A 23,455-nucleotide genomic window follows, 5' to 3' on the forward strand; every position below is an offset into this window, starting at 1 on the left:
TTTTGTACAAAATATTTTGTTTATAGAGCCTAACCCAAAAATAGCAACACCTCTTTCTGAAGTCCAGCAGCACCGACGCACTGCTGGAGAGCTGTGTTGGGCAGATAATAGAAAACATGCCAGCCTTTTGTACCACGTGAATCCAAATGTTTAAGCACGGCCACAGATTCACCTGTCAAAGCAACACCCCTCAGGTGTGCTGAGCAGAGCTGGCACCAGCTGCAGTTATTGCAGTTCTCTGTCACATCAAGCCCACTAGAAGCTGCCAAACCTCGACGTGTCCCCTGCACACCCCATCAACTTTTGTCTCCAGTAATTCACAGATTTCACAGTTCCCACCATTATTTTTCTGAAAGCTTCGTGTCAGCTCCAGAGGGGTTTTAAAGTATCGATGTCAAATCTCTGTTGAAGCCAGAATTCTGTCAATAGTTAATCTGAACTAACAAAACCCAAACTACAAACAAATCCCAGCCGGATTGTGCTTTATGTATCACAGCTTATGTTTGTTGAGCTTTAGGATTGAACCCCTGATCCTCATACCTCCTGGATGTTCCAGGGATTACAGGAGTATTACCAAATCCTAATTACATATAGTTTTGACTATCTGACTCACACAGTTCTCTTAAAGTACTTTTTCAATTTTCTTCCTTTTTTAATATTTTAAACTGATTAATTCAGTCTTAAGTGCTGTGCATTTAATTTTCTTAAAGAAAACATAGCAAGGCAGAAGTGATTGGGGCTGCAGTGCAGCAAACTGGAGCCTCTCAGACTTGCTTTTTTCCCATACACAATAATAATAATTTTTGACATTGCAGCTGTTGTGTGATCCAAGGCAGAGATGGGGGATCGCTTCAGTTTTACCTGAAATATTTAAAACCTTTCACAAAGTTCATGGAAACTCTTCTAGAATTTATGACAATTTTTTTTTGCCAGGCAGCATTGCTCATTACAAAGTCTCTTTTCGGGGATGCTGTAAAACCAAGTTCTCCCCTTGGACTGCTGAAGAGGCTGAAGAATCTTAAAAACAGCAATAAATAAAAGATGGGAAGCTGCTGGCTCCCCGGTGGATTGAGCTGGCTGCCTTTGGCTTCTCTCCGAGTCCCACCTTACAGTTTGACCCTACAGATGGATCGTTCTGTTCCCATTTCCAGGTGGGGTTTGTTTTTTTCTCACTGCCAGGCTGGCTCCGTGGCCACCCTGCTCCATTTGCTGGCAGCACTCCCACATCCCTCCAGCTTTCCTGACATTTTATCTCGCTGTCACAGTCCTTTAGCCACTCCTGCCTTCAAAGTTTGTCCCAAAGCCTCCCCTGCACCGTGGAGATCAGGTTAACAGGCTTAGCCTCGCCCAGATGACTTCCTTAAACAGAGACATGTTTTGCCATTTGTGGATCAATAGATTTCATTGAAGTCGAATAATTTATTAAATTTGACAGCTTGAGAAAACAGAACACCTGAAATAGAGCTGATGTGCCTGTGCCACCCTGTCCTCCAGGTTTGCAGCCAGGACTGAGACCCCCCCATTGCAGGGATTTCCCAAAGGGGGCCCAGGGCCCTGCCAAAGATGTGTTAGAAACCTCCAGCTGATTTGCCACGGCACAGAGAGCAGGAATGGTCCCTAGCAGGGATCTGCAGAGCTGGTCGAGTCATTTTTAATCCTCCCCACCAAAGCAAATTGGTGGGGAAATGGAAAAGAAAGCAAATGGACTCAGATTTGTGGTTATTTTTCTTTAGCTGTGCTTTATCCTTGCCCAGATTTGACTCTTTAGTGTGGTTTGATTGTTGCTCTATGTGGTGCCTTTGCAAATTGTTCATTTGTTCAGCCCCTAAATTCCAGTCCCCACAGTCTTCATCCACTGCAGCAGCACAGGGGCCATGGAACACATGCCACATGTGCCACTGGACTAACCTGCAGCTGAAGGGTAAATTCATGTTAATTCCAGTTTTGCTGCTGTTTGCGCAGACAAAAGAAGAAAGTTCCCTTTTCCAGGCCAGTAGGATGCTGTGGGGAATTCAAGGTAGGGATTAAGGAATGCAGGTAGGGATTGAGGAACTGGATGTGGGGGTTCACTGTGCTGCTTTGCTTCCTTTCAGGTCGGAGCATGGAGCCCTTCTGATGGTTTGAACATCACAGAAATCTCCAAGGGACGAGGGCCCAACGTCACGGACTCGCTGAGCAACAGATCTCTGATTGTCACCACGGTGCTGGTAGGGGACTGCCAGCCTGTCCCTGTCCTTCTCCACGAGCCCCAGGGGTATCCCAGGGATATCCAGTGTCTCTAAAAGCTCACAGCACCCCAGTGCAGATCTGCTGGAAATGGCCCTGCACGTGGGCATGGCTCATGGGGCACCCCTGCACAGAGCTGACCTGCAACACCCCAATGCCACCACCCCTGAGCAGGCTGCCAGCACCCATGTGGTGGCATAGGCCATTAGGAACCACAGATGCTGGTCCTGGCCAAATTCCTCCTCTTCAGCTGCCCAGCCCTGCTCCTGTTCCCCCAGGTGCTTCTCCTGCCCAAAAAGCTGCTGCTCATCCTGCCTGAGCTCTTCTGCTTCCTCTGCCCAGCCAGGTCCCTGTCCCTTGTCCCCATGCTGGAGAGTGCTCCTGTGCCAAGGGCCCATCCCCTGCTGATGCCTGCATGCTGGAGGGATGGGCAGAGAACTCTCCCTGTTCTCTGCATGCCAAAGGGCACAGGGCACTGGCACGTGCTGAGCCCCAGGACAGACCTGTGACACACTGCTGAGCCCCAGGACAGCCCTGTGACACACTGCTGAGCCCCAGGACAGCTCTGTGACACCCTGCTGAGCCCCAGGACAGCTCTGTGACACCCTGCTGTGCCCCAGGACAGACCTGTGACACACTGCTGAGCCCCAGGACAGCTCTGTGACACCCTGCTGAGCCCCAGGACAGCTCTGTGACACCCTGCTGTGCCCCAGGACAGCTCTGTGACACTGTGCTGAGCCCCAGGACAGCTCTGTGACACCCTGCTGAGCCCCAGGACAGCTCTGTGACACCCTGCTGAGCCCCAGGACAGCTCTGTGACACCGTGCTGAGCCCCAGGACAGCTCTGTGACACCCTGCTGAGCCCCAGGACAGCTCTGTGACACCCTGCTGAGCCCCAGGACAGCTCTGTGACACCCTGCTGAGCCCCAGGACAGCCCTGTGACACTGTGCTGATCCCCAGGACAGCTCTGTGACACCCTGCTGAGCCCCAGGACAGCTCTGTGACACTGTGCTAAGCCCCAGAACAGCTCTGTGACATCCTGCTGAGCCCTAGGACAGCTCTGTGACACCCTGCTCAGCCCCAGGACAGCTCTGTGACACCCTGCTCAGCCCCAGGACAGCCCCAAAAAGGGCTCAGCAGGTTGGAAGCAGAACCTAAGCCAATGACAGATGCTGCAGCAGCTCTCCTTGCAAATCAGCCACTCCTCCTAACGAACTTTCCATCCACCACATGACATTTTTCCCATTAAACATTGCCATGGGTGTGGAATTTTCTGGGTCCAGGCCATGGTTCCCACCATACCTCCAAGGCTAGGGCATCATGCAAAACAATGGAGCCAGGAGGGGACTCTCAGCCTTCTGCCTTTGCCTGACTTTTTTTCAGGCAGCATTTCCATCTCAAGCTCTGCGAGCACGTACAAATTACATAAGGCACGGGGTGATATCAGTTCTCATTAATTGTGCCATTCCATGGGCCTGCATATGTGCCACGGGGCTCCCACCTTGGAAGCAGAACTGTCCTGGATCCCTGTGCCCAGGGGAGGAGGGAATGTGCTCAGACCTGAGTTCTGCAGTAATTGCACTGCGTATGCTGAAGCCTGAAACATAAAATACAGCCCTAGATGTTATTTGCATTTGCAACACCCCTTTGTAGTTCTGCACTGCTATAAATGATGAGAGAAGAGCCATAGGAGGAGCCTCTAAAAGAAAAAGCATGAAAGGCTATTTTTTCCCCTTTTGCTCATATTGCAGGGACTTGTTGGAAGAGAAATATTACCCCAGCAGCCAGTGCCGCTCTCCCCAAGCAATATGGGAACTGTGAAGTTATGAAATTGAGGGCACCTTCACTGAGAAATCGATTAGCAAACTGAGAGAGCTTGTGAATTGGATGTCTGGCTATTTTCAGTAATAAATTGTGAAATAGTCCGTGAATAAGTGGTTCACAGAGTTCAGAATTACCCCCTAGGAAATGTTTGAGACCTGGAGATACATTACTGAAGCGAGCGGCGTCCTAATGTTCAGTGCTTCGGCTGTTAAATATGTATGTAATCCCTACAGCGCTTCCCAAAATTAATAGTGCTTTATGGCTGCTCTGGAGCTGGCGTATTTATATCAAGATCCATAGATTCAGCTGATTCACAAACAAAGCACTAATTCCAGAGCAGAAAGCCGGGGAGGCGGCGTGCGGGATTGAGGCGAGCTGCGCGTGCCAAGCTGAACTCCACGGGTGTGATGTGATCAGCTGGGCTTTGGAACTCTGCAAACGGGGCTCGGTGTGCTGCCACGTCCCCTCCTGACCCTGCTGCTGGGCCAAAGGAGCACCCCCTGCCCCTCTGTGAGAGCACAGAGCCCCTGGGCAGAGCTGGGGGGTGGCAGGTGGGCAGTGACAAGCACAGCAGCCCCACCTGAGCCCCCTCCTCAGAGCACCCCACCAAAGCAGGCAGGGATTTAATGCCCTGCCCTCCCACCTCTTCATGCCCCCTGTGCCTGGGCAAAATCACAGAGGGCCAGCACAAAGCCTCTGTGATTTTGCCTCCCTCACCCTCTCTCTCTGGCCACCCCACAGCAAGGACAGGAGCCCTGCAAACACCCCAAATTTGAGCCAGGGACTCATTGGAGGTACCTCACCTCCCCTTGCCTTCCAGCTCTTGCCTGCTGCCCTACCACATTTTCCATTTCCATCTGTCCTCCACACGTTTTTCCCTCAGGCTCCCCAGTGCTCCTCATCCTCGGTGGCTGCCCAAGCCTGAGAGGCACCAAAGGATGCTGAAATTCGCTGTGTGACTTCACCTGCCTGCTCCAGGGGAGGGATCCACAGGTCCCTGCTGTAGCTCCTGTGCCCTGTGCTGGAGCTCAGCTCTGCTGTGGGTCACACACCCCCAGCCCTCCCGGGCAGCACAAGCACCAAGTTTCCCTGGGCAGTAGCAGGGCAGTGTCCATCAGGTAGTGCCAGCACAGAGGGGCACCAAGGAGCTCAGTGGGGAGGTTTTGGGGCAGCCCCACGTCCCTCACTCTGAATTTCCCCCACCAGCCCCCCGCTCGCTGTGGTGAATGGCAGGTGCCGTGCGCAGGGCGCGGGGGTGAGTTCATCCTCCCCCTCTTTTACTGTTTCTAACACTTCATTTTCAGAGCATGAAATGGTTCTTTTTCTCCCTGAAATCCTACCAAATGGAAAACAGTTGGCTGCTCAGAAGAGACAAAATTAAATTTTGTGGGGTAAACAAGGTTGCTAATTAGCTGATGTGCTGTGCAAAGTTAATTTATTCCCAACATGTCACAGTGCCAGCCCTGCCTGGAGAGCCGGTGCCTGGCGGCTGGGGCTGACCTGCAGAGGTGGCCTTGCCTCCAGCTGACCCTGAACTGGGATTTTTTGCTTTCCCTGAGCAGGAGGAGCCCTTTGTCATGTTCCGTAAGTCCGACACGGCCCTGTTTGGGAATGACCGCTTCGAGGGCTACTGCATCGACCTCCTGAAGGAGCTGGCCATCATCCTGGGCTTCTCCTACGAGATCCGCCTGGTGGAGGACGGCAAATACGGGGCACAGGATGAGAAGGGGCAGTGGAATGGCATGATCAAGGAGCTCATCGACCACGTGAGTGAGCCTGTGGGTTGGCTGTGCCAGGCTGTGCCCAGGCTGTCCCTGGAGATGTCCTAAAATTTTACTTTTTCACCCGTGCCACACTTAATTATTACTTATATCAAACACTCAGAGCTTGTAATTCATCCTGTGAGATTGAAAACTCTTTTCCACGGACAGAGATCACAGACAGTGTCTCTGGGGGCTCTGTCCAGGGGGGTTGCTGACCCCTGCCAGGGTCCCAGAGCTGCCAGGGCAGCCAGAAGGATGCCCTGGATTCCCACAGCACAGCACCAATGCAGCCTGGGGACCCCAGGCATGTCCCAGACACAGCCCAGCCCTGAGGAGATACCCAGACTGCAGGAGCAGGTGTGCATTGGACAGTTTCATTTTTTATTTTCTATAAGAGCAACTTATTCTCTAAACTCTCCTGGGACACAGAGCTCCCTCTGCCACACAGCAGCTGTGTTTCTCCTTCCATGGCCACTTCCAGAAGCCCATTAAGCCCCAGGGAACCTCTGGCAGCAGCAGCTTTGCTCCCGCGGCCGACAAAGCGTCGCCGCGTCTGGAACCGCCACTCGCGGCCAGAGGTTGCTCACTTTCCTAATTAGATATCTTGCCTCCAGCACATCCTGCGATCCCAAGGGCCCAGTTATGGAGGTGAGGAAAGCTGGTGTCTTTATGAATATCTGATTCCCAGAGAAGGCCTCTGGAAGGAAAGCTAAGGACAAAAAGCAGCCCTGCTCTCTGCAGCATGGGCAGCAGTGCAGGCAGGCAGAGCCCTCCTCCTGAGTATGCTCAAGTGGGGCAGCACTTGACCACCTCCAGGTCCTGGTTACATTCTGAATCCACAGCCTAAGCAGAAAGCATGGGTAGTTTGTTCCTTGAAATGGGTCCGTGTCTCTTTCATGAGGAGGAGTCCCAAAATGAGGAAGTCAATGAAGTCTTCCTCCTTCTGGCCTTTCTACCTTTTCAATGCCAATATGACAAATGAACTCTTGGTAGAACTCCCATTCCTTGTCTTCAATTGGTTTCAGAACAGAGGAGGCCCACAACTGTCTTATGTTCTAAAAGCTCTTTGTCAGTTTGTGTATTCTTCATTATAAACCCAGCTAACTAAACATTGTGCTGACAAGCAATCAATTATTAGTTAACTACTAACTCCTAACTCCATCAAAGCCTACTCATTTATTTTAATTAACTCTAGTAAGGCCTATCTCTACCTAAAATCTTAGTGCCTCTAAAATCTCTAAATTCCTTAAAATTTCCGTTTCACAAAGGAGGTGCCACCAAGGGGGTAAATTCCCAAAAGCTGGCACCCCAAAGGTAAATCATGTGCTGGGACAGGTGTTTACACAGTGAGCACTCTGGGCTTGATGCAGTCACAAATCCTCCCCCTCTGCTCTCTCTGATCCAGACGTGCCTGGCCACAGGCAGGGATGCCTCGGGCTATGATCCTTTGTAAAATCCCTGTTTCTAGTCTGGCCTTAAGCATAAACAGGAAAAGCAACAGCAATCAGAGCAGCCACAGCACGACCCTGTGTCTGACAGGTCCCCAGCAGCAGATCCAGAGACAACAGCCTCATGCAGCTGAATGCAACAGCCCTGCCCCGCTGCCTTTCATCTGCTGCTCATCCTCAGCACAAAAAGTCCCCGTTTTGAGGAGTTCACTTCATTCCCTGGAGAAGTAACCTCAGTCTACTGCTTATTGTCACCCCTCTGGCCATTCCCACAGAGGAGCCTTGATCAGAAGGGCCACGAGAGCTGAACTCAGGTATTCAGGGAGGTCTGGGGAGCCCAGGTGATGCACAGAAGCTCCTGAGCCCTTTATTCACAACAAACAGGGAACCTGACAACTGCCAAACCTCCTCCTTTCAGCAGCAGTGAACTGCTATTGATGTTTATTCATAGAAATTATTACTGATACAAGCAAAGCTCCACTGCACACTGTGGCCCATCCGTTCTGATTTATAAATTCCAGTTGTCTGGCAAAGAAATGCCTGCAAATCTTCCCTATTGTTTGTGGGCAGGATCCCATAAAAACAGCAGAATGAGTTGTTCTGGACATTTTGCACAAAGTTGTTCACAAATAAAACTTGTCTTCTGCTGCGACAGCGCACATCACCTTGCCATTCCATCTGAAACTTCAGGTGGGAATAAAAGAGATGTGGCAAATCCTGGGGTTTCTAATGGGAATCCCTGCCAATAGTAACTGTAGAGGACTTGCAATATCCATCCTTAGGGACGATTCCTGACAGCTGATTTAACAATTCCACAGTAAGTGGGCATTTTCTGACAGTAAATTTTGGCAGAAATACATATTGCACCACACTGCCAGCTCCCCGTTAATGCTCCTGCACTGATGGATGTTTTATCTCACGTGTCATGAACCTGGGGCCAGGGATAGAGGCAAACAATTTAATGGGATGAAGTGTCCTCCACCTTTTTTTAGACAGTGCAGGACCTGAGTGTTTGGGGCAGGATGGAAATAAACCAGAAGAGCTTTTCCTTTTGTGCTCAGATCACTATCGGGTGGATTCTTGACTGGGTGATACTCAGGGATGCAGGTGAAGGATGTGTGTATTGGGAGCCCCGGGCTCTCTGTGTGCTCAGCAGGTGCCCCTGCCCCTTGCTGGCTGGTTCACCTGCCACAAATCCATAGGGTAGGGCTTGTTTCTCACCAGAATCCTCCAGCAGTGCCATTCTCACCAGAATCCTCCAACCTTCACATCCCTCAGGTACAATTAATGACAGTTTCAACTCTGGAGATCTTTCTTAAAGTGAAGATTAGAAAAGCCTCACCAGGACCTCATGGCCCTCATTCCTCCCCTTCAGCTCACAGCTAGGCTTTTCCTGACAACATCTGTTCTTAATTCACCCTGCTATTTAATAAATCAATTGACAGAAATGATGTCTAAATTAGGGCTGAGGTTGCAGGAGCAGCTCAGACTCAGACAGTTAGCACTGACCCCGCTCTCCTTGAGCATCCCTGCTCCCAGTGAGTGCTTCCCTGGCCCTGGGCAGGCACGGGGGCTCTCCCAGAGCACTCCCACAGCTCTGCCACAGAGAGACAGAGGGATGACAGTGCCAGAGCTGGGTAACAATTAAATCAGTAAAACACACACACTATTTCTGTCTCTCAGGCAACACACACATGATTAGTTTATGTAAATACCTAACGCAGACTGGCAAAATAAGCACAGAGGCAGCTTATTTTCCTGGATAAATATTTATCTTGGTGCTTATGCTGTTGGTGGGCTCCTCCATGACCAGCCGCTGACTGCAGGTTGGCTCTGGCTGATGTTGGACGCTGCAGGATTCCCACAGTGACCAGAGCTGCACAAGAGCTGTCCTGACCCACAGGCCACATCTCCCTGATAACTGAGAACCTGGAGATAAGAGCTGGCATGTTCTGATGAAAGCCAAATATCTCTGCAGCAAACACGATCATCCCTGTGCTGAACGCCCGGTGAACTCACAGCTGTTCCAGCCAAGTGAAACGCTGGAACTGGGTGAGTGAGGAGATCCAAACCCTTGGAGGTGTGTTGGAGAAGTGTCTGTGTTTGATGTGTAGCTGCCTTGGCAGAATTCATCTTTTTGGCCTCAGTTCAGCAGAACACTTAAGAACAGGCACAAGACTTGGAAGACGTGTGAGCTCCAGTAAAACAGAGGTGCAGGCTTAAGTGGTTTTGCTGGACAAGGGTCTTAAAGCCACTGGCACTTGCTCTAATTCCTCATCTTTAATAAAACCCGCCTGACTGCAACAGCACAAGAGCCAGGGCTGAGTAAAGGAAGCTGCCAGAGTCTGGTAATTGACTGCCCAGTTTGGAATGTCAGAGCACGACAAATCAAAGCTTCACCCTTGGTGGGTTTGATTTAGATCCTCTCTGTCAGCAAACCCTTAATTAGAGGCCACCTTCAGAAAAATCTGCATCGATAAAAAGGATATGGAAGTGCAGCCCTGTGCTGCCTCTAATTGCTCAGGACACACCCCAGCCCAGGCTCCAGAATCCGTGCTCTGTCCTGCCTGAATGTGACATTCCCTGCAAGGACACAGGGCTGGGAGCACATCACAGGAGCTGCTGGAGCCACACAGTAAAATTTTATTTCTGTGCTAAAAGCAGTTGGATCTCTGGGCATCCATGCAGATTTCTCTCTTTTCATTTTCTGTGGCAAAGCACAAACTCCAGGCTGCTCTTTAGCTCACTGTATCATTCTGACAAATTTGGCCGAGGATCCCTCAGCCTGGCCATTGCCAGCAAGCTCTGACCATAGAACATTTGCTCCCTCCTTCAGAAAAACCCGTAGCCAAATCCTTCAACATCCTCTTTGCCTTTCCCTGGTGAGTCAGGACACCCACACAGAAGCGATGGAGGAGGGAAAATGCTGCATTTCTTTTGCCATTTCTGCCTTGTGACTGTGCGGAGCCCTAAGCCAAAATTTCCAGGTGTGCTGTAAGGTGGTGGGAGCAGCCAAGCTCCAAACCTGCCAGGATGGTCCCCAGGATGCAGAACATCCCCAGCTCAGGCTGGGCAGCCACCAGTGCCACTTCCAACCCCCTTCAGCTCCTGTCCATGTCACCACAACCACAGCTGGCACAATGGGCCCACTGGGAAAATATTGTTCCCATTTTCCACAGGTTTTGACAAATGCCAGTGACTGAAATGAGCTCTTCTTGTACCAGGATAATATTAAAATGTACTTCCATTTGGAAAGTGAGAAGGAAAGGAAACCAACCAGGGTTGGCAGCTGGAGAGCCACGTTAGAACAAAAACACACCATTTTTACCCTTGTTACATAATTCCTGAAGGCCTCTGTTCAGGAGCTGTAGGGCTGCACTCGTTGGAGTGGGGTTCCTTACACACACACACACACACACACACACACACACACACACACACACGTGTAAATGTCCAAAAGCTCATGGAGAGACTCTTCCTATTGTAAAAGACCCAGATTCCTCTATTTATAAATATTGCACTGACTTTCATCACAGCTTGGCAGGGTCAAATGAAATCTTTAGTTCAACCTTTACCCCCAGCACAGGCCAGGCATCTGCTCTGGTTCCTACAGTGAACCCCCAGTTCCTGCTGAAGCAAAGTATGTTCCAGCCAGTGTTGATTTAAAGTCCATGAATAATGACAAGTCTACTGTATCTCTAGGTAATTATCACTTGTGGGTAATTTTACATTTTAATTTTCAGAACCAGATGTTAAATAAATCTCACCCGGGCTCCTGGCATGGGGGGTGGTTCTGCTCAACTTCAGAGCTGTAATTTATGTGTCTATGTTTCCTTGGAAGTTCACAATATCAAAGAATGATTTGCAAAGCTCAGGCAAGGAGGGTGATATTGAGGAAAGTTTGGATGTGTTTACTTGTGGCTGAATGTTTAGTGAGAGGAACGAATGCAGCACTTAACCAACAGAGAGAGAGTGAATGTGGTTGCTCACTGAATTAACACACAAATTAGTACATAACAGAAATAATAGAAACGGCTCCCTGCAGCTCCATCCACACCCTCCTCTCCTCTTGCATCAGCGTGAAAGGACGACACCAACAACAACAACAACCAACCACTGCTGCCAACAGCAGGGTCTGCACACAGCCTACTCACTGTTATAGAGTCTTCTGGTGAGGAGCAAGCAACACAAGGGTCACTGGCACTCTAGAACTCTGTAAAATCTGATTTTTCTGACCATTTCAGAAGAGCTCGTGGCATCAAGGCAGAAGCTGCAGAGGCTGTAACACCTCCATTTGGTCGTGCTGTATTTTACAGTGAGCATTATACCCCCAACATCTGTATTTCACAGCAAACACTGTACCCCCAACATCTGTATTTCACAGCAAACGTGTACCACGTGTGCAGAAGCAGGGGGGAGCCCCAGGGCTGCTCTTTGGGGGTTTTTGGCCTGTTTCTGCTGTGTGAAAGCTGTGGTGTCTCCAAGGGGATGGAAACTCCTCGGTTTGTAACTCCTCCTTTCTCCCTGCCTGTGTCCCCTCCCTCTGTGCTCTTTGCAGAAAGCTGACCTGGCCGTGGCTCCTCTGACCATCACTCATGTCAGGGAGAAAGCCATCGACTTCTCCAAGCCCTTCATGACCCTGGGGGTCAGCATCCTCTACAGGAAGCCCAACGGGACCAACCCCAGCGTGTTCTCCTTCCTGAACCCTCTCTCTCCTGACATCTGGATGTACATCCTGCTGGCCTACCTGGGGGTCAGCTGTGTGCTCTTTGTCATAGCCAGGTAAGGGGTCCCTGCTGGCAGCTGCAGCATCAAACCCCTGTCACCCCCGAGATCCCCTCTGCTCCATCGCCATGGGCCGGCTGCTCACTTTCACACACTCACAGCATGAAAGAATTTTAAGATTTCAGAAGTTTCACAGCCTTTCCATCTCTGCACCTCCTGCTGTATGAAGAGAAGTGTCTCTGCATCATTGTCCATTCATCCTCACTGCACCTTCCCAGCCTCTGCTGGGACCTGAGCTCCCATCTCCCCCTCCATTTCCCACTCCTGTCTCTGATCCCTCCACCAGTAAAGCTCACGCAAGCACAAACCCTTCCCTATCTCAAAAGAGTGGAGAAGCCGTTGCTACGGATCAGACAATGTGTCTGTTTACAAAATTAATATGCATCTAATTAGCATGTTTAAATCCTCTATGTTTAAAGGCAGAATTTGCATACATTTGCATGACTTTTTAATTCCGCAGGGCCTTTGATGAGACACAGTCCAGGGTTGCTCTCAATCCATGATCCCACCTTTCCAAATCAAACCAAAGCACCTTCCCTACCTTCCCTCTCCTGCAGGCAGGTGCCCTCCATGACCACACACAGCCCTCGATGGAATATTTTGCATAAACACCATGTCCAGGAAAGATTCCTCAGCCCACTCTGCAGTTTGATGCTAATTTCTCGTTATTTCCAGTTGAATTTATACCACTGGGGATTTCAGAACCCTCCCTGTTTTGGTTTGGGAGTCCATGCGGACACTTCCCCCAGGTCTGCTGTGCTCCACCTTCCTGGGAGCATCCATCAGAAACCTTCCTCCCTCATCCACTGACCTGAGCCAAAGGAAAGACCAGATACAGAGCTGGAGCAAGCAGACTCCATTAACCCTGATGGTACAGCAAATCTGCAATTTTCAGCATCCCTCAGTCCAGGGGGGCATTTAGAGCAGATTTCCTGCATTTACTCTGTCATATCCTAATTACACAGAACAGCAGAGTGAGCTGGGCATGAGTGCTGTCAGCACCTGCAGTGTTCACAATAGGAGCTTGGATTTTTCCAGCTCATAACGGCTACATCCAGCCCAGATTGTCCAGATCCCACTTTCACAGCATGTTAAACATGCTTGCTGAGGCAGGTACACCCTCTGACCCCTCCTCTGCACAGGGGCAGAGCTGGACATTTGTTTTTCTCTCAGAGGATGTGAAGGACCCTCCCTGATCCAGATTGCAGCTGCAGTTGCCCTCCTGCCTTGTCTTTGCTGTGCCTTCTCACCCAAGCGTGTCAGGGATAACCAGGTGCTCTCAGCAGCACAAGACTTGGGTTCCCCAAGGTAACCAGGAGAAGGAAAATCCCGTGGTGGCTGATGGAAAGCCCTTGGCTGTGTGTCCCTGTCATCCAGGCAGGGCACAGCCAAGTGGCTTGGGTGGCACCAGGCACCAGCCTGCTCGTGGGCCCTGCAGTCACAACTCAAACACAATTTTACATTTAGCAGCTTATTTTTCCCGGCTCATAATGACCAGATCCAGCCCAAATTGTCCAGATCCTGCTTTCAAACATGTTAAATGTGAGAACTGTATCTGCACGTGAAATGCTGCAGAAAGGCTGAAGGAAATGCTGGGACAGGCCCTGATGTGAAAGTCCCTCAGTCACCACTTTGCACAAACAGGGATTACCCAGCCTTGGTTTTTGGCTGATGTTCAGGGATGAAAACCTGAAGAACTCTGACTTTGTCTCGGGTTTTATTCTGAAATGACCCTCAGCATCTCACTCCATCACATCAATTACGATGTGATAGAACAATTTTTCCCTATCAGGCTATTTTTTGGACTAAATTCAACACATAAAATATTGCAATTACAGTTTCTTTTTCACGTTTTGCTCCTGACATTTCTTCTGTCATCCTATTCTTTCAAACAACACCAAGTACTCAGGGTAATTAAAATTCTGCAGGAATGGTCTTTTAACACATAGAGATGGAAGGCAAGAGATTTCACAGGGAAAATATTTATTGCAGTCAGAAGTAATGGAAACAATATCTGCTTTTGACCCCAGCAAGGCCTCTGAAATCAAATTCTCAGAAGAAAACCACAATGAAAATAGAAAAACCTTAATTCAGAGACATGACTCTTCTGAACTAGGCACCAGAGCCCTCTGCTCATGCCCATAACCATAGGTCAATGCCACTTAAAACAGACTCAGGAACTCTTTAGAGGCAGGCAAAGGATGGATGTGGTCCAGCTGTCATTTTAATCAGCCTTTCTTCGCTATTGATGGAGCCCCTGCTCCCAACCAGCCCCCAGGGAGCCATCAACACTGGCTGTCCCACAGCTCCGTGGGATGCTGTGTCTGGAGGCTCTGCTGCCAGGCTGGCACCTTTTCTCAGGCTCACACAGCTCCAAATCACACCAAACCCCTCTGGCTGTGTGGCAGGGTGGGTGGGTTTAATTTCATCCTAATTGCAGCGAGGTCTGGGACATCCATTGAAAATTTCTCAGGAGATGCAATTTAGACTCAAAAGTATTTTGTGTTGGATCTTTTAAACTTCTTCGAAACGCTTCCATTTCCCGCCCAAAAAGCCGAAAGAGACAGAATGATCCTAATTTTTGATGAAATATTTCTCAGAGCCCACAGTGCATGTGAGGATGAGGGGAGCCAGCCACAGAGAATCCTGAGTTCCCCCATTGATTTGAGCTCTGGCTCTATGGGGTCAACGAGCTCCTCTCCCTCCTTCCTTCGTTTCCTCTTGTTTCCATCAATGGTTTCTCTGCTCAAGCACTGGAGGCTGTTGCTGCTTTGCAGATTTCTGAATATTTCTCTGTCATTTGAGCTGCACCAGTAGGTTTTTGCTCAGACCTTGAAGTTCTCTAGCGTGTCATCTTGCCAGGCTCATTGATCTTACCCATTCCTTTTCCTTTTCATAGTCTTTCATTGTCAGCCCAAGAAAGTTTTAATCTAATTCCTGAACTCTGGCTTTAACCAACAGAAAGGACCAAGACACCATCCTTCATCCACCTGTGGTGGGAATCTATAGCAAGTTCCAAGGAATAAGCAGCACATAAAGCCAGGTCTGAGTTCAGCCTGGTGCTTGTTTCCTTGCTGATTTCCTCCTATTTAGAGAGCAGAGGATGAGCAGCAAGGGCAGCCCAAGCACTACCTGGATGAACACGCAGCAGTGTCGGGGTGCAGCCTGAGCAGGACTGGTGGTTCCACACCCCAAACCCAGCCCAGGGAACAGCCCCACCACAGGAAGTTGAGACAAACCAAGGAGGAACAGAGAGATCATTAGACTGTACTTTGAAGGTGGAAAACAGAAGCAAAAAGTGGCACAGCTGTACCCAGGGAAATCTTTGCTAAAGCCACAAGAGCCGTGGGCTGTGCCTTGTCCATCTCAGGGATGGTTTTCCCCCAGAGCCCTCCCGTGCTTGGCGCTGCTCTGGTCGCGTGCCAGGACCACGGCTCTGCACTGACACGTGCCCAGGGCAGGTTCCAGTGCCAGGAGGTTCCTGGCAGAGAGCTGGGGCCCTTCTCCAAACAAACCCAACTGTCTGAGCGAGGCCACCCCTGGAATTGAGCCATGAACCCTCTCCTTGGGTGGTGGCACATCTGGTGGGGAATTACAGAGGGAAGCATCTCCTGATAGAGGCTGTGGGCTGGGCTTTGAGAAGGGGCTGTTGTGAATCTCCAGGGATTCCAGAAGGAAGCGGAGATGATAATTAATGCCTGGTTCAAAAGCAATTATACCAATTATGTTTTTAATTTAATCTCTACAAAATTTGGGACTCTCAGAAAATGTAAATAAACAGCTCTAAAAATATTAACATCTCTCCTGTTTAGCATCCTCCCCAGATCCTGGCTAAACGAGCTCATTCCCAGCAGTGCTTGCCTGCCAATCTTGGGCAGAATCTGCAGAGATATTCCCAGGAAATTCCCTCAGTCTTTCTCAGGAACTGCAGGGCTATCCATGGAAATTCATCCCCACAGGGAATAAGTTTCTGCCACTATCCACCACAGGGCAAAGTGACATCCACAATCCACAGCAAACTGCCACCACATTCCAGCATTCTGCCAGTGCCCTGACTGGGCCAAACTCCTGCTTGTCAGGATGGTGGAAGCTCTACTTCTCAGTGACCTAAATTCCTGATTCCCATGTGCATTGGTGGGGGAATATCCTGAAATACCAGCTTGTCCTTGCTGCTGCTGCAGAATGACCAAGGCTTCTCCTCAGTCAATCAAAAATGCCATTTCTTCTCATGTTTTCAAACTGTTACATACAAGAGGTTACATGCCTGGACCCTATCCCATCCCATCCCATCCCATCCCATCCCATCCCATCCCATCCCATCCCATCCCATCCCATCCCATCCCATCCCATCCCATCCCATCCCATCCCATCCCATCCCATCCCATCCCATCCCATCCCATCCCATCTCTCTGTCTTTTTGGAACCACCAGGATTAAGGAGAAGAAGTTGACAAAAACCAGAAAAGTTCTTAATTTTCAAGAAATTTATGCATCATGTATGAGATATATGAATATGCACCAGGCTGTTGCTTTTAAGGTTATTCCTTTGTTCACAAGGGATGCTTGTCGTGACTCAGTGTCCGAGAGCATCCGGACGTCCGTAATTCTTTGCTTTTTATTGTCTTGTAATTGTCCTAACTCTAAATTTTATTACTCTAATTGTATTGCTATTTTTATAGCCATTTTCTTATTATTAAACTTTTAAAAATTTTAAAACCCAAGTGATTGGCTTTTTCACACTCTGGTTTCCCTGTGTGCTGCAGGTTCAGCCCATACGAGTGGTACGACGCCCACCCCTGCAACCCGGGCTCGGACATCGTGGAGAACAACTTCACCCTCTTGAACAGCTTCTGGTTCGGGATGGGAGCGCTGATGCAGCAAGGTAGGGACAGCAATTTTCAAATTTTAAATGGAAAATTTGTTTTGGATGCAACCTCCCAGCACCTCCTGGCCCCCGCAGCTCCAAGGAGGAGCACTGCCTTTATTTCCCTCAGCTGCTTCATTCCCCCACATCCCACAGACTCTGCAAATTCCTATTTTTGTTAATTCCAACCATTTGTTCAGTTTCAGAATCTCTGACCTGGCTCTCTCTCTGCTCTAAATCAACTTTTCCAGCAGACTGGGTGCCTTGCCCTGTGCTCCATCCCCACTTTTCCCCTCCCCTGTCATTCTGAGCAGTGTGAGATGCCCTGAAGCTCCCCCAGCCTGGGCAAAGGTGAGGAGCTGCCCTGGGAGCTGTGCCCAGCAGCCCCTCGGGAGAGCTGCCAGTGGCACTGGTGTGAGCCACCACGGTCACAGGGACCTCAGAAATGGGATAGGGATGGGATTACATCCCTGTGTGTGAATGGAATAGAGAGATGCAGTGAATAGAATAAATCTGTTCAGAAGGCAGCAGGGGGGGAGCTTGGGAGCAGCTCTGAATAAGGAACAAAATTCAGCTGTGATCTAATTGCAGAAAATCCAGGAATAGAAATAAGTGGAAAATGTCAAACATTTGTCACACTTTAATTTACCGTGTATCAGTGGTTATATCCAGAGAGCAAAAGAAGCACAGCCTTGGCTCAGTGGCAGGCACAGAGCTCCTGCTCTGAGCTCCACTGCTGCCTGTAATAGAGATTCCTCCTGGATCTCAGCTGCCCTCATGGACAGTGACAGCTCCCAGCAAGAGGGTTTAGCAGGATGAATCATCCCTCTTATCAGATGCTGATAAATGAAAAGAGCTATATTCTTTTTAACTCAATTCTGCATCTGAGAAGAAAAATATTTCAAAGCCAGACTGATGTCACAGCATCCAATGCATCAAAGGGCCGGAGATGGGAGAGGGAAGAAGCAGGATCTTGAGGAGAACCAAAGCACCCTCAATATCTGGGACTCCTCCTCTTCCTTGTGTCTCCTTGCTGCACTCTGAAGGGAGGAAAACTACACCCCATGCTCTGCTTTGATGCCACACTGCCTAAAATTGCTTTGCAAAGCCCAATTTTTGTTGCACTTTCCAGGCTGATAAATCCTCTGAGCACAGCTGTTTCAAACCCAAAGCTCTTGCCTGGCTTTAAAAGGTGTTTTGGGTGATTACAAAAATAGCACAACCCATTTAGCCCTTCATGTCTGCTCAATAAAAGTCATTCCAGACCCACTACACCTTTTATGCTGTAACGTCTCCTGCTTCCCCACTTCTGACTGGCATTCAAAGCCCTGGGCCCTGATAGTTCCTTTCTCTTGGTGTTTGATTTTTTTTAAAACCTTGTGTATTTGAACACACTCCCCAGAGTGAGTCTTTTGAAAATAATCTGTATAAAAGCAAAGCCCTTTTTAAATGGCAGAACAAAACACTCATAAAAGTTCATAAATAGCTTGCTATTTAAATCTCATAAATGCAGCCCAGTTAATTACTTCAGTTTGGATGTTTCCTGTAAATTGGGCACTGTACCCAAGGTCAGTAATCAAGGAAGAGGGTTTTTCTGCAAATGCTACAAAAACCCTACTGATGTCCTCGCACGCAAGATGTCTGGATAATTTGCCTCAAAACCAGTTGGCTTTAATTGCATAGCTGTAACAGTTTTGACAGTGAAACTTGATCACACACACACACACACACACACACACACACACACATATATATATACATATATACATATATATATATATATATGTATATATGTATGTATATAAAATGTACATATGTATAGTAAAAATGCGACAAACCCCGGGTACAGGAAGAAATGATGATGTCTGCTCCAGATCAGAAGGTTGAAGGATAGCTTTAATAAAATATATCTATTAATATACTATTTAAAGAGAGACTATCCTATTCTACATACTTACTTCTTACTTACCCATCTAACTACAAACTGGTGACTCTGCTGAGAGTCCAACCCAGCTGGATCCATTGGTCACTGACCCCAAACAACCTTCACCAGAATCCAACCCAGCCACCACTGCAGGTGAACAATCTCCACACCACATTGCACATGGGGAGAGCAAAGGAGCAGAGATAAAGATTGTTTTCTCTTCTTCTCCCTGTGCTTCTCCTGAGAGACAGAGTTATGTCTCTCCATCCAGAGAATGTGACTGTCACACGTATGGATACATAAAATGGGTTCTTTCCCTCTCTTGCCTCTCCCCTCCTCCCCCTGTCCCACCCCAGGCTCGGAGCTGATGCCCAAAGCCCTCTCCACACGGATCATTGGTGGCATATGGTGGTTCTTCACCCTCATTATCATCTCGTCCTACACGGCCAACCTTGCGGCCTTCCTGACGGTGGAGAGGATGGAATCCCCCATCGACTCGGCAGATGACTTGGCAAAGCAGACAAAAATAGAGTATGGAGCAGTGAAGGATGGAGCTACCATGACCTTCTTCAAGGTGAGACCAGGCAGAGGCTCTCTACCTTCCAGGCAGAGATGCCAACGGGAGCCAGGACAAAGATCCAAAGACAGAAATCCTCCCAAGCCGCCCCTGCTGCTCCTTCTTTCAGTCTCAAATCTTGCCCAGACTGAGACTGTCACTCACCTGAGTCCCACCAAGGTTAAATCCCCCTCCCTGTAGTTAACTGAAGTCACAGGTACAAAATTAAACTGATTTTACACTTTTGCAGGCTCTACCCAATATTGGCTCAGACACCCAAAAACGTAGCATATGCCCAAGTGCAGCTCATATTAAAGCCCTGCAGAAAAATCTTTCTTTTCCTAAAGCCCCTTCCCAATTTCCACATCTGACCCATCCAGCTTCTTCCTTGCTTCTGCCAGCACAGCCCCATGGAGCCCCCAGGCTGATCCAGCCAGCCTTCAGGGACAGAGGAGAGCCCAAATGAAGCCCACAGCTGGACAGATGCTGCAAAGTGCCCTCCCTGACCTGTATTTTTTATAGCTGAAATATCTTTCTTGTCCTTCAGGTATTCATATCAATGTAATCCAGTTTTATTAACCTCTGAGATTCAGGGCAAGGTAATACTACCAGTGCATCACAATCCAATTGCATTAATTTCGTCTATTTAAAGCATAATTAAATTCAGAAGTCAGTCAGATTCCACCATAGCCTCAAAAATAGAAAGAAACTGAGAGATGTAAAATGACCTTTAAAACCACTGCTGGCCTGTAAAAACCCAGTCTGAAAAGAGAGAGAATAAAGGGATAGAAATGAGGGGTGATTAAGGAATTATCACCCTGGCAAGGAAAGAGGCCCAAAGGAAGATCCCAGGCTTTGGCTCAGGAGTGGGAGCTGGCTCCCCCACACCTCTGCCCCCTTCCCCCTCCTAATGCAGAAGGAAATTCATGTGACTAGCACAGTTCAGGCTTTACCAAGCACTTTGTGCCTGGTGCTGCAAGATTTAAGCCGGCACAGGGTGATGGCAGCTTGACGAGGCCTCCGTGGTTTAATTGGCAAGACTCATTAAAGGAAGCCAATATGCTGGATTTGAATAATAGAGGGAGCATTGTTCCCATGCAGCTTCTCTTGGCTCTGGTCTGGCTGAGGAGCCGCTGTCCTCCCTGGATCTGTGTCCTGACTCTGACAGGCAGCAGCAGAGGTTGATAAAGAGCCACAGAGGGGGTGGTTTGGTCTCTAACAATTCTGGGAATGCCCAGTTTGCCTCCTGCCACGGAGCTGGTCCGTGCAGTTCTGCCCATGGCACAGGCAGATGTGTGGTTTTGTCTTCCAAAGCCATATAACCCTGGAAGAGGCAGCAGGGAAAGGCAGACTGGAACTGTGTGCTTTAACTGCGCTTTCCAGTACGAGTTTTATATGGGAATAAAAGGAAACCGTCTCTTTTAACAATCATCAGGACACAGCACATTTATTGCTTCATATCATTATCCATCAGAATCATACTTCAGGCTTCTAACGGCCTTGGCATGGTTTATTGATGCAGCGTATTTTCCTTTTCCTTTTTATTATCACTGTTGTATGGAGATGAATTCTCAGGGATGTCCCTCCTGACAAGCATTTCCATTACTGGAGCAGTGGGAGCTCCCACGTGGGATGCTCTGCTCACTTGTCCTCCCTGTGCAGAGGGACATGGGAGAGACAGGGGTTCTCCCTTTTCCAACAAGGTCATCACTGCTGGGACAAAAGCCTGATGGCAGCACACCAATGAGGGTCTCACCTGCTCTGTGGATTATCTATATATTTAGTATATTTAGCTATATTTGGCCCAGATTTCTGCCTGGCTCTTTGTGTGGCTGCTCCCCAAATTCCTTCCCCTCGCAGCAGGGTCTCGCTCCTTCATTTCTCCCTGTTAAATCAGCTGCAAGCTGCACACGCCACCCTGAGCACCCCTGGGCCCTGCAGCCCCTCTGTCAGAGCCCATCCTGGTCCACGCTGGATCCCCCCAGCCGTGCAGGAGGAGAGCAGCACCCTGAACTTGGTGCACAACGGGAGGAAGAGGAAGGTGGACACCTTGCGTGCTGTTCCATGAGATGGTTCCCAAAGCACTGACCTGTGCTCAGGCTGGCTGAGAGCTTGTGCAGAGGGACACTGCAGAAGGTCCCAATGGAACCAAGACACCTCTGGGGCAGCCTCACAGCGAGGGATGCTGCTCCCACAGAATTTGGCCCCATTGCAGCCGAGCAAACCAAGAGAGGGAAGAAGAAAGAGCTTTACCAACCATATTGGCACATTCTGACTTCATTAAAAGAAGCTTTGAGAAGGTGTTTACTCCCTGGCAGTGCAGATTGAGTTACAGGAATAAACATGGATCAATTAATTTAGGAACAGCATCTAGAGTTCATTATAACCCATAAATCCTTCCCATCCTTCAGAGGAGGCTGCCTCTCTGAATGGAAGGCCAGGTCTCATGTGCAGTTTGGAGTCTGGCTGTGAGTGTGTGTGTGTGTGTGTGTACACAGATACCCACACAGAAATGTTAAATCCTCAAGACTAAGTATCTTCAGTTGGTGGAAATCAATTTATTTTTTCATACAGGCTGGAATTGAAAATCTTAAGCCTGAAAGTTCCTTTCTTGCCAATTTGGCTGATAAAAAAGCGTATATGTCTTGGCAAGATGCCTCGTAGGGGCTCCTCTAAACGATTCCATTAATTGATTTGGGTGACTGGCCCTGCAGAACTGCTTATTAAAGGTGGCTTCTGAGCTGTGACTCTGAAGAATGAACTCGGAGGCGTTCTCGGCGCCGCTGCCTTCGGAGGGGCTGGCACTCTGCTTCCACACACACATCTCATTTAGCACTAACACCGGCTGATTAAGATGCAGAGCACAGCAGATCAGATTCTGGTGTTATTTATCCTGAATAAATCAAGGAGAAGCTCCACTCGTGTGAGCAGGAGTGAGACTCGACCCCGCCATGGGAGCCACGGCTGCAGCACCAGCCCTTGGTAATTAGCAATATCTCCATCATTCCCAACATCTCGGAGCTCCTGACATGGGAACTTCTCTGCCAGGAAGAAGCCAGTGTCAGATCATTTGTCTTAATGCTTCAGAGCACCCAAGCAGCTCCTCCTCATCTACCTTTGGCAGCAAAGTTGCCACTGAGGGGGATCTGGGGACACTCCAGAGGATGTGGGGGCACAGAAGGGTCCCTTTACCCACAGCCAACTGAGCTATGCTTCTTTTAAGAAGCCCATAAAAGTAAATGGTGAATCTCTTGAGAAGAAATTAGCACCCAGCCACAGCACAACAACTACCAGATCACTCCAGTAAGTAACTCCAGTTTTTAAAGTGAAACTATGGTAAAATCAGGGGTCCAGAAGAATAAAATATCCACACAAATAAAGAAAGCAGAAAAAACATCAGCAAAATAAATGCAATTTAAGGCATTCTTTATTACTAAATTACTACCAAGATGGTTTTGCTTATTTCTATGGTGCAGTCCTGGCTGACAACACCCAAATTCCCATCAATAAGCAATGCTTTTGCAGTGTGGCCACAGTATTTGAGAGGAGGAAGGGGAGAAATGAACTTTTCCTTCAACTACAAAACATGTTCTGTGGCTTAACTGGTTGTGAGCTGGAGCAGGGACACTCCTGCCCTCGCTGCTCATGCAATTTGGGATTGATGCCCAACATCTCTCTCACGGCTGCTTCTGGGTTTGTACCAAACCATCAACCTGTGAGGGCTGTGCTGGAAATTACAGCTGGGGAATTTTCCCTTGGAAAAGTTTTTTTCTCATCAGGTTTTAGAGCTGCCCAGACCAGGGCTGGGTGTGAGCTGCCCTGGCTGCACCAATGCCCTGCCCTTGCTCCTGGAGGGATCCCCCAGCTCCCCTTCCCTGCTGGGTCTCAGCCCTGAGCTGGATCTCTGTCCCAGCTCTCATTAGGCACAGGGGAGCAGTGACAGCAGCCCCATCCTCCTCTCCAGCCCTTTCCAGCTGTGCCCCAGCTGGAGGAGTGCTCGACCCCTGGCAGGGCAGGAGCTGTGTCAAAGCAGCACAGCCAGAACTGACAAATCTGGGCTCTTCA

The 23,455-nt window shown here is 49.1% G+C and overlaps 1 protein-coding gene across 2 annotated transcripts in view; it reads left to right on the forward strand.

Moving 5' to 3' along the window:
* The window catches only part of GRIK3 (glutamate ionotropic receptor kainate type subunit 3), a 95,179-nt gene that overhangs the window by 66,420 nt on the left and 5,304 nt on the right, over window positions 1–23,455 (forward strand). For both annotated transcript variants that reach the window (XM_030290259.4, XM_072917863.1), the window contains exons 9-13: window positions 2,094–2,207; window positions 5,614–5,817; window positions 11,821–12,044; window positions 16,810–16,928; window positions 19,191–19,408. In XM_030290259.4, coding sequence (XP_030146119.4) covers window positions 2,094–2,207; window positions 5,614–5,817; window positions 11,821–12,044; window positions 16,810–16,928; window positions 19,191–19,408 — 879 coding nt within the window. The remainder of the gene's footprint in view (window positions 1–2,093; window positions 2,208–5,613; window positions 5,818–11,820; window positions 12,045–16,809; window positions 16,929–19,190; window positions 19,409–23,455) is intronic.

This window comes from Taeniopygia guttata, chromosome 23 (assembly GCF_048771995.1).
Source record: "Taeniopygia guttata chromosome 23, bTaeGut7.mat, whole genome shotgun sequence".
Lineage (NCBI taxonomy): Eukaryota > Metazoa > Chordata > Aves > Passeriformes > Estrildidae > Taeniopygia > Taeniopygia guttata.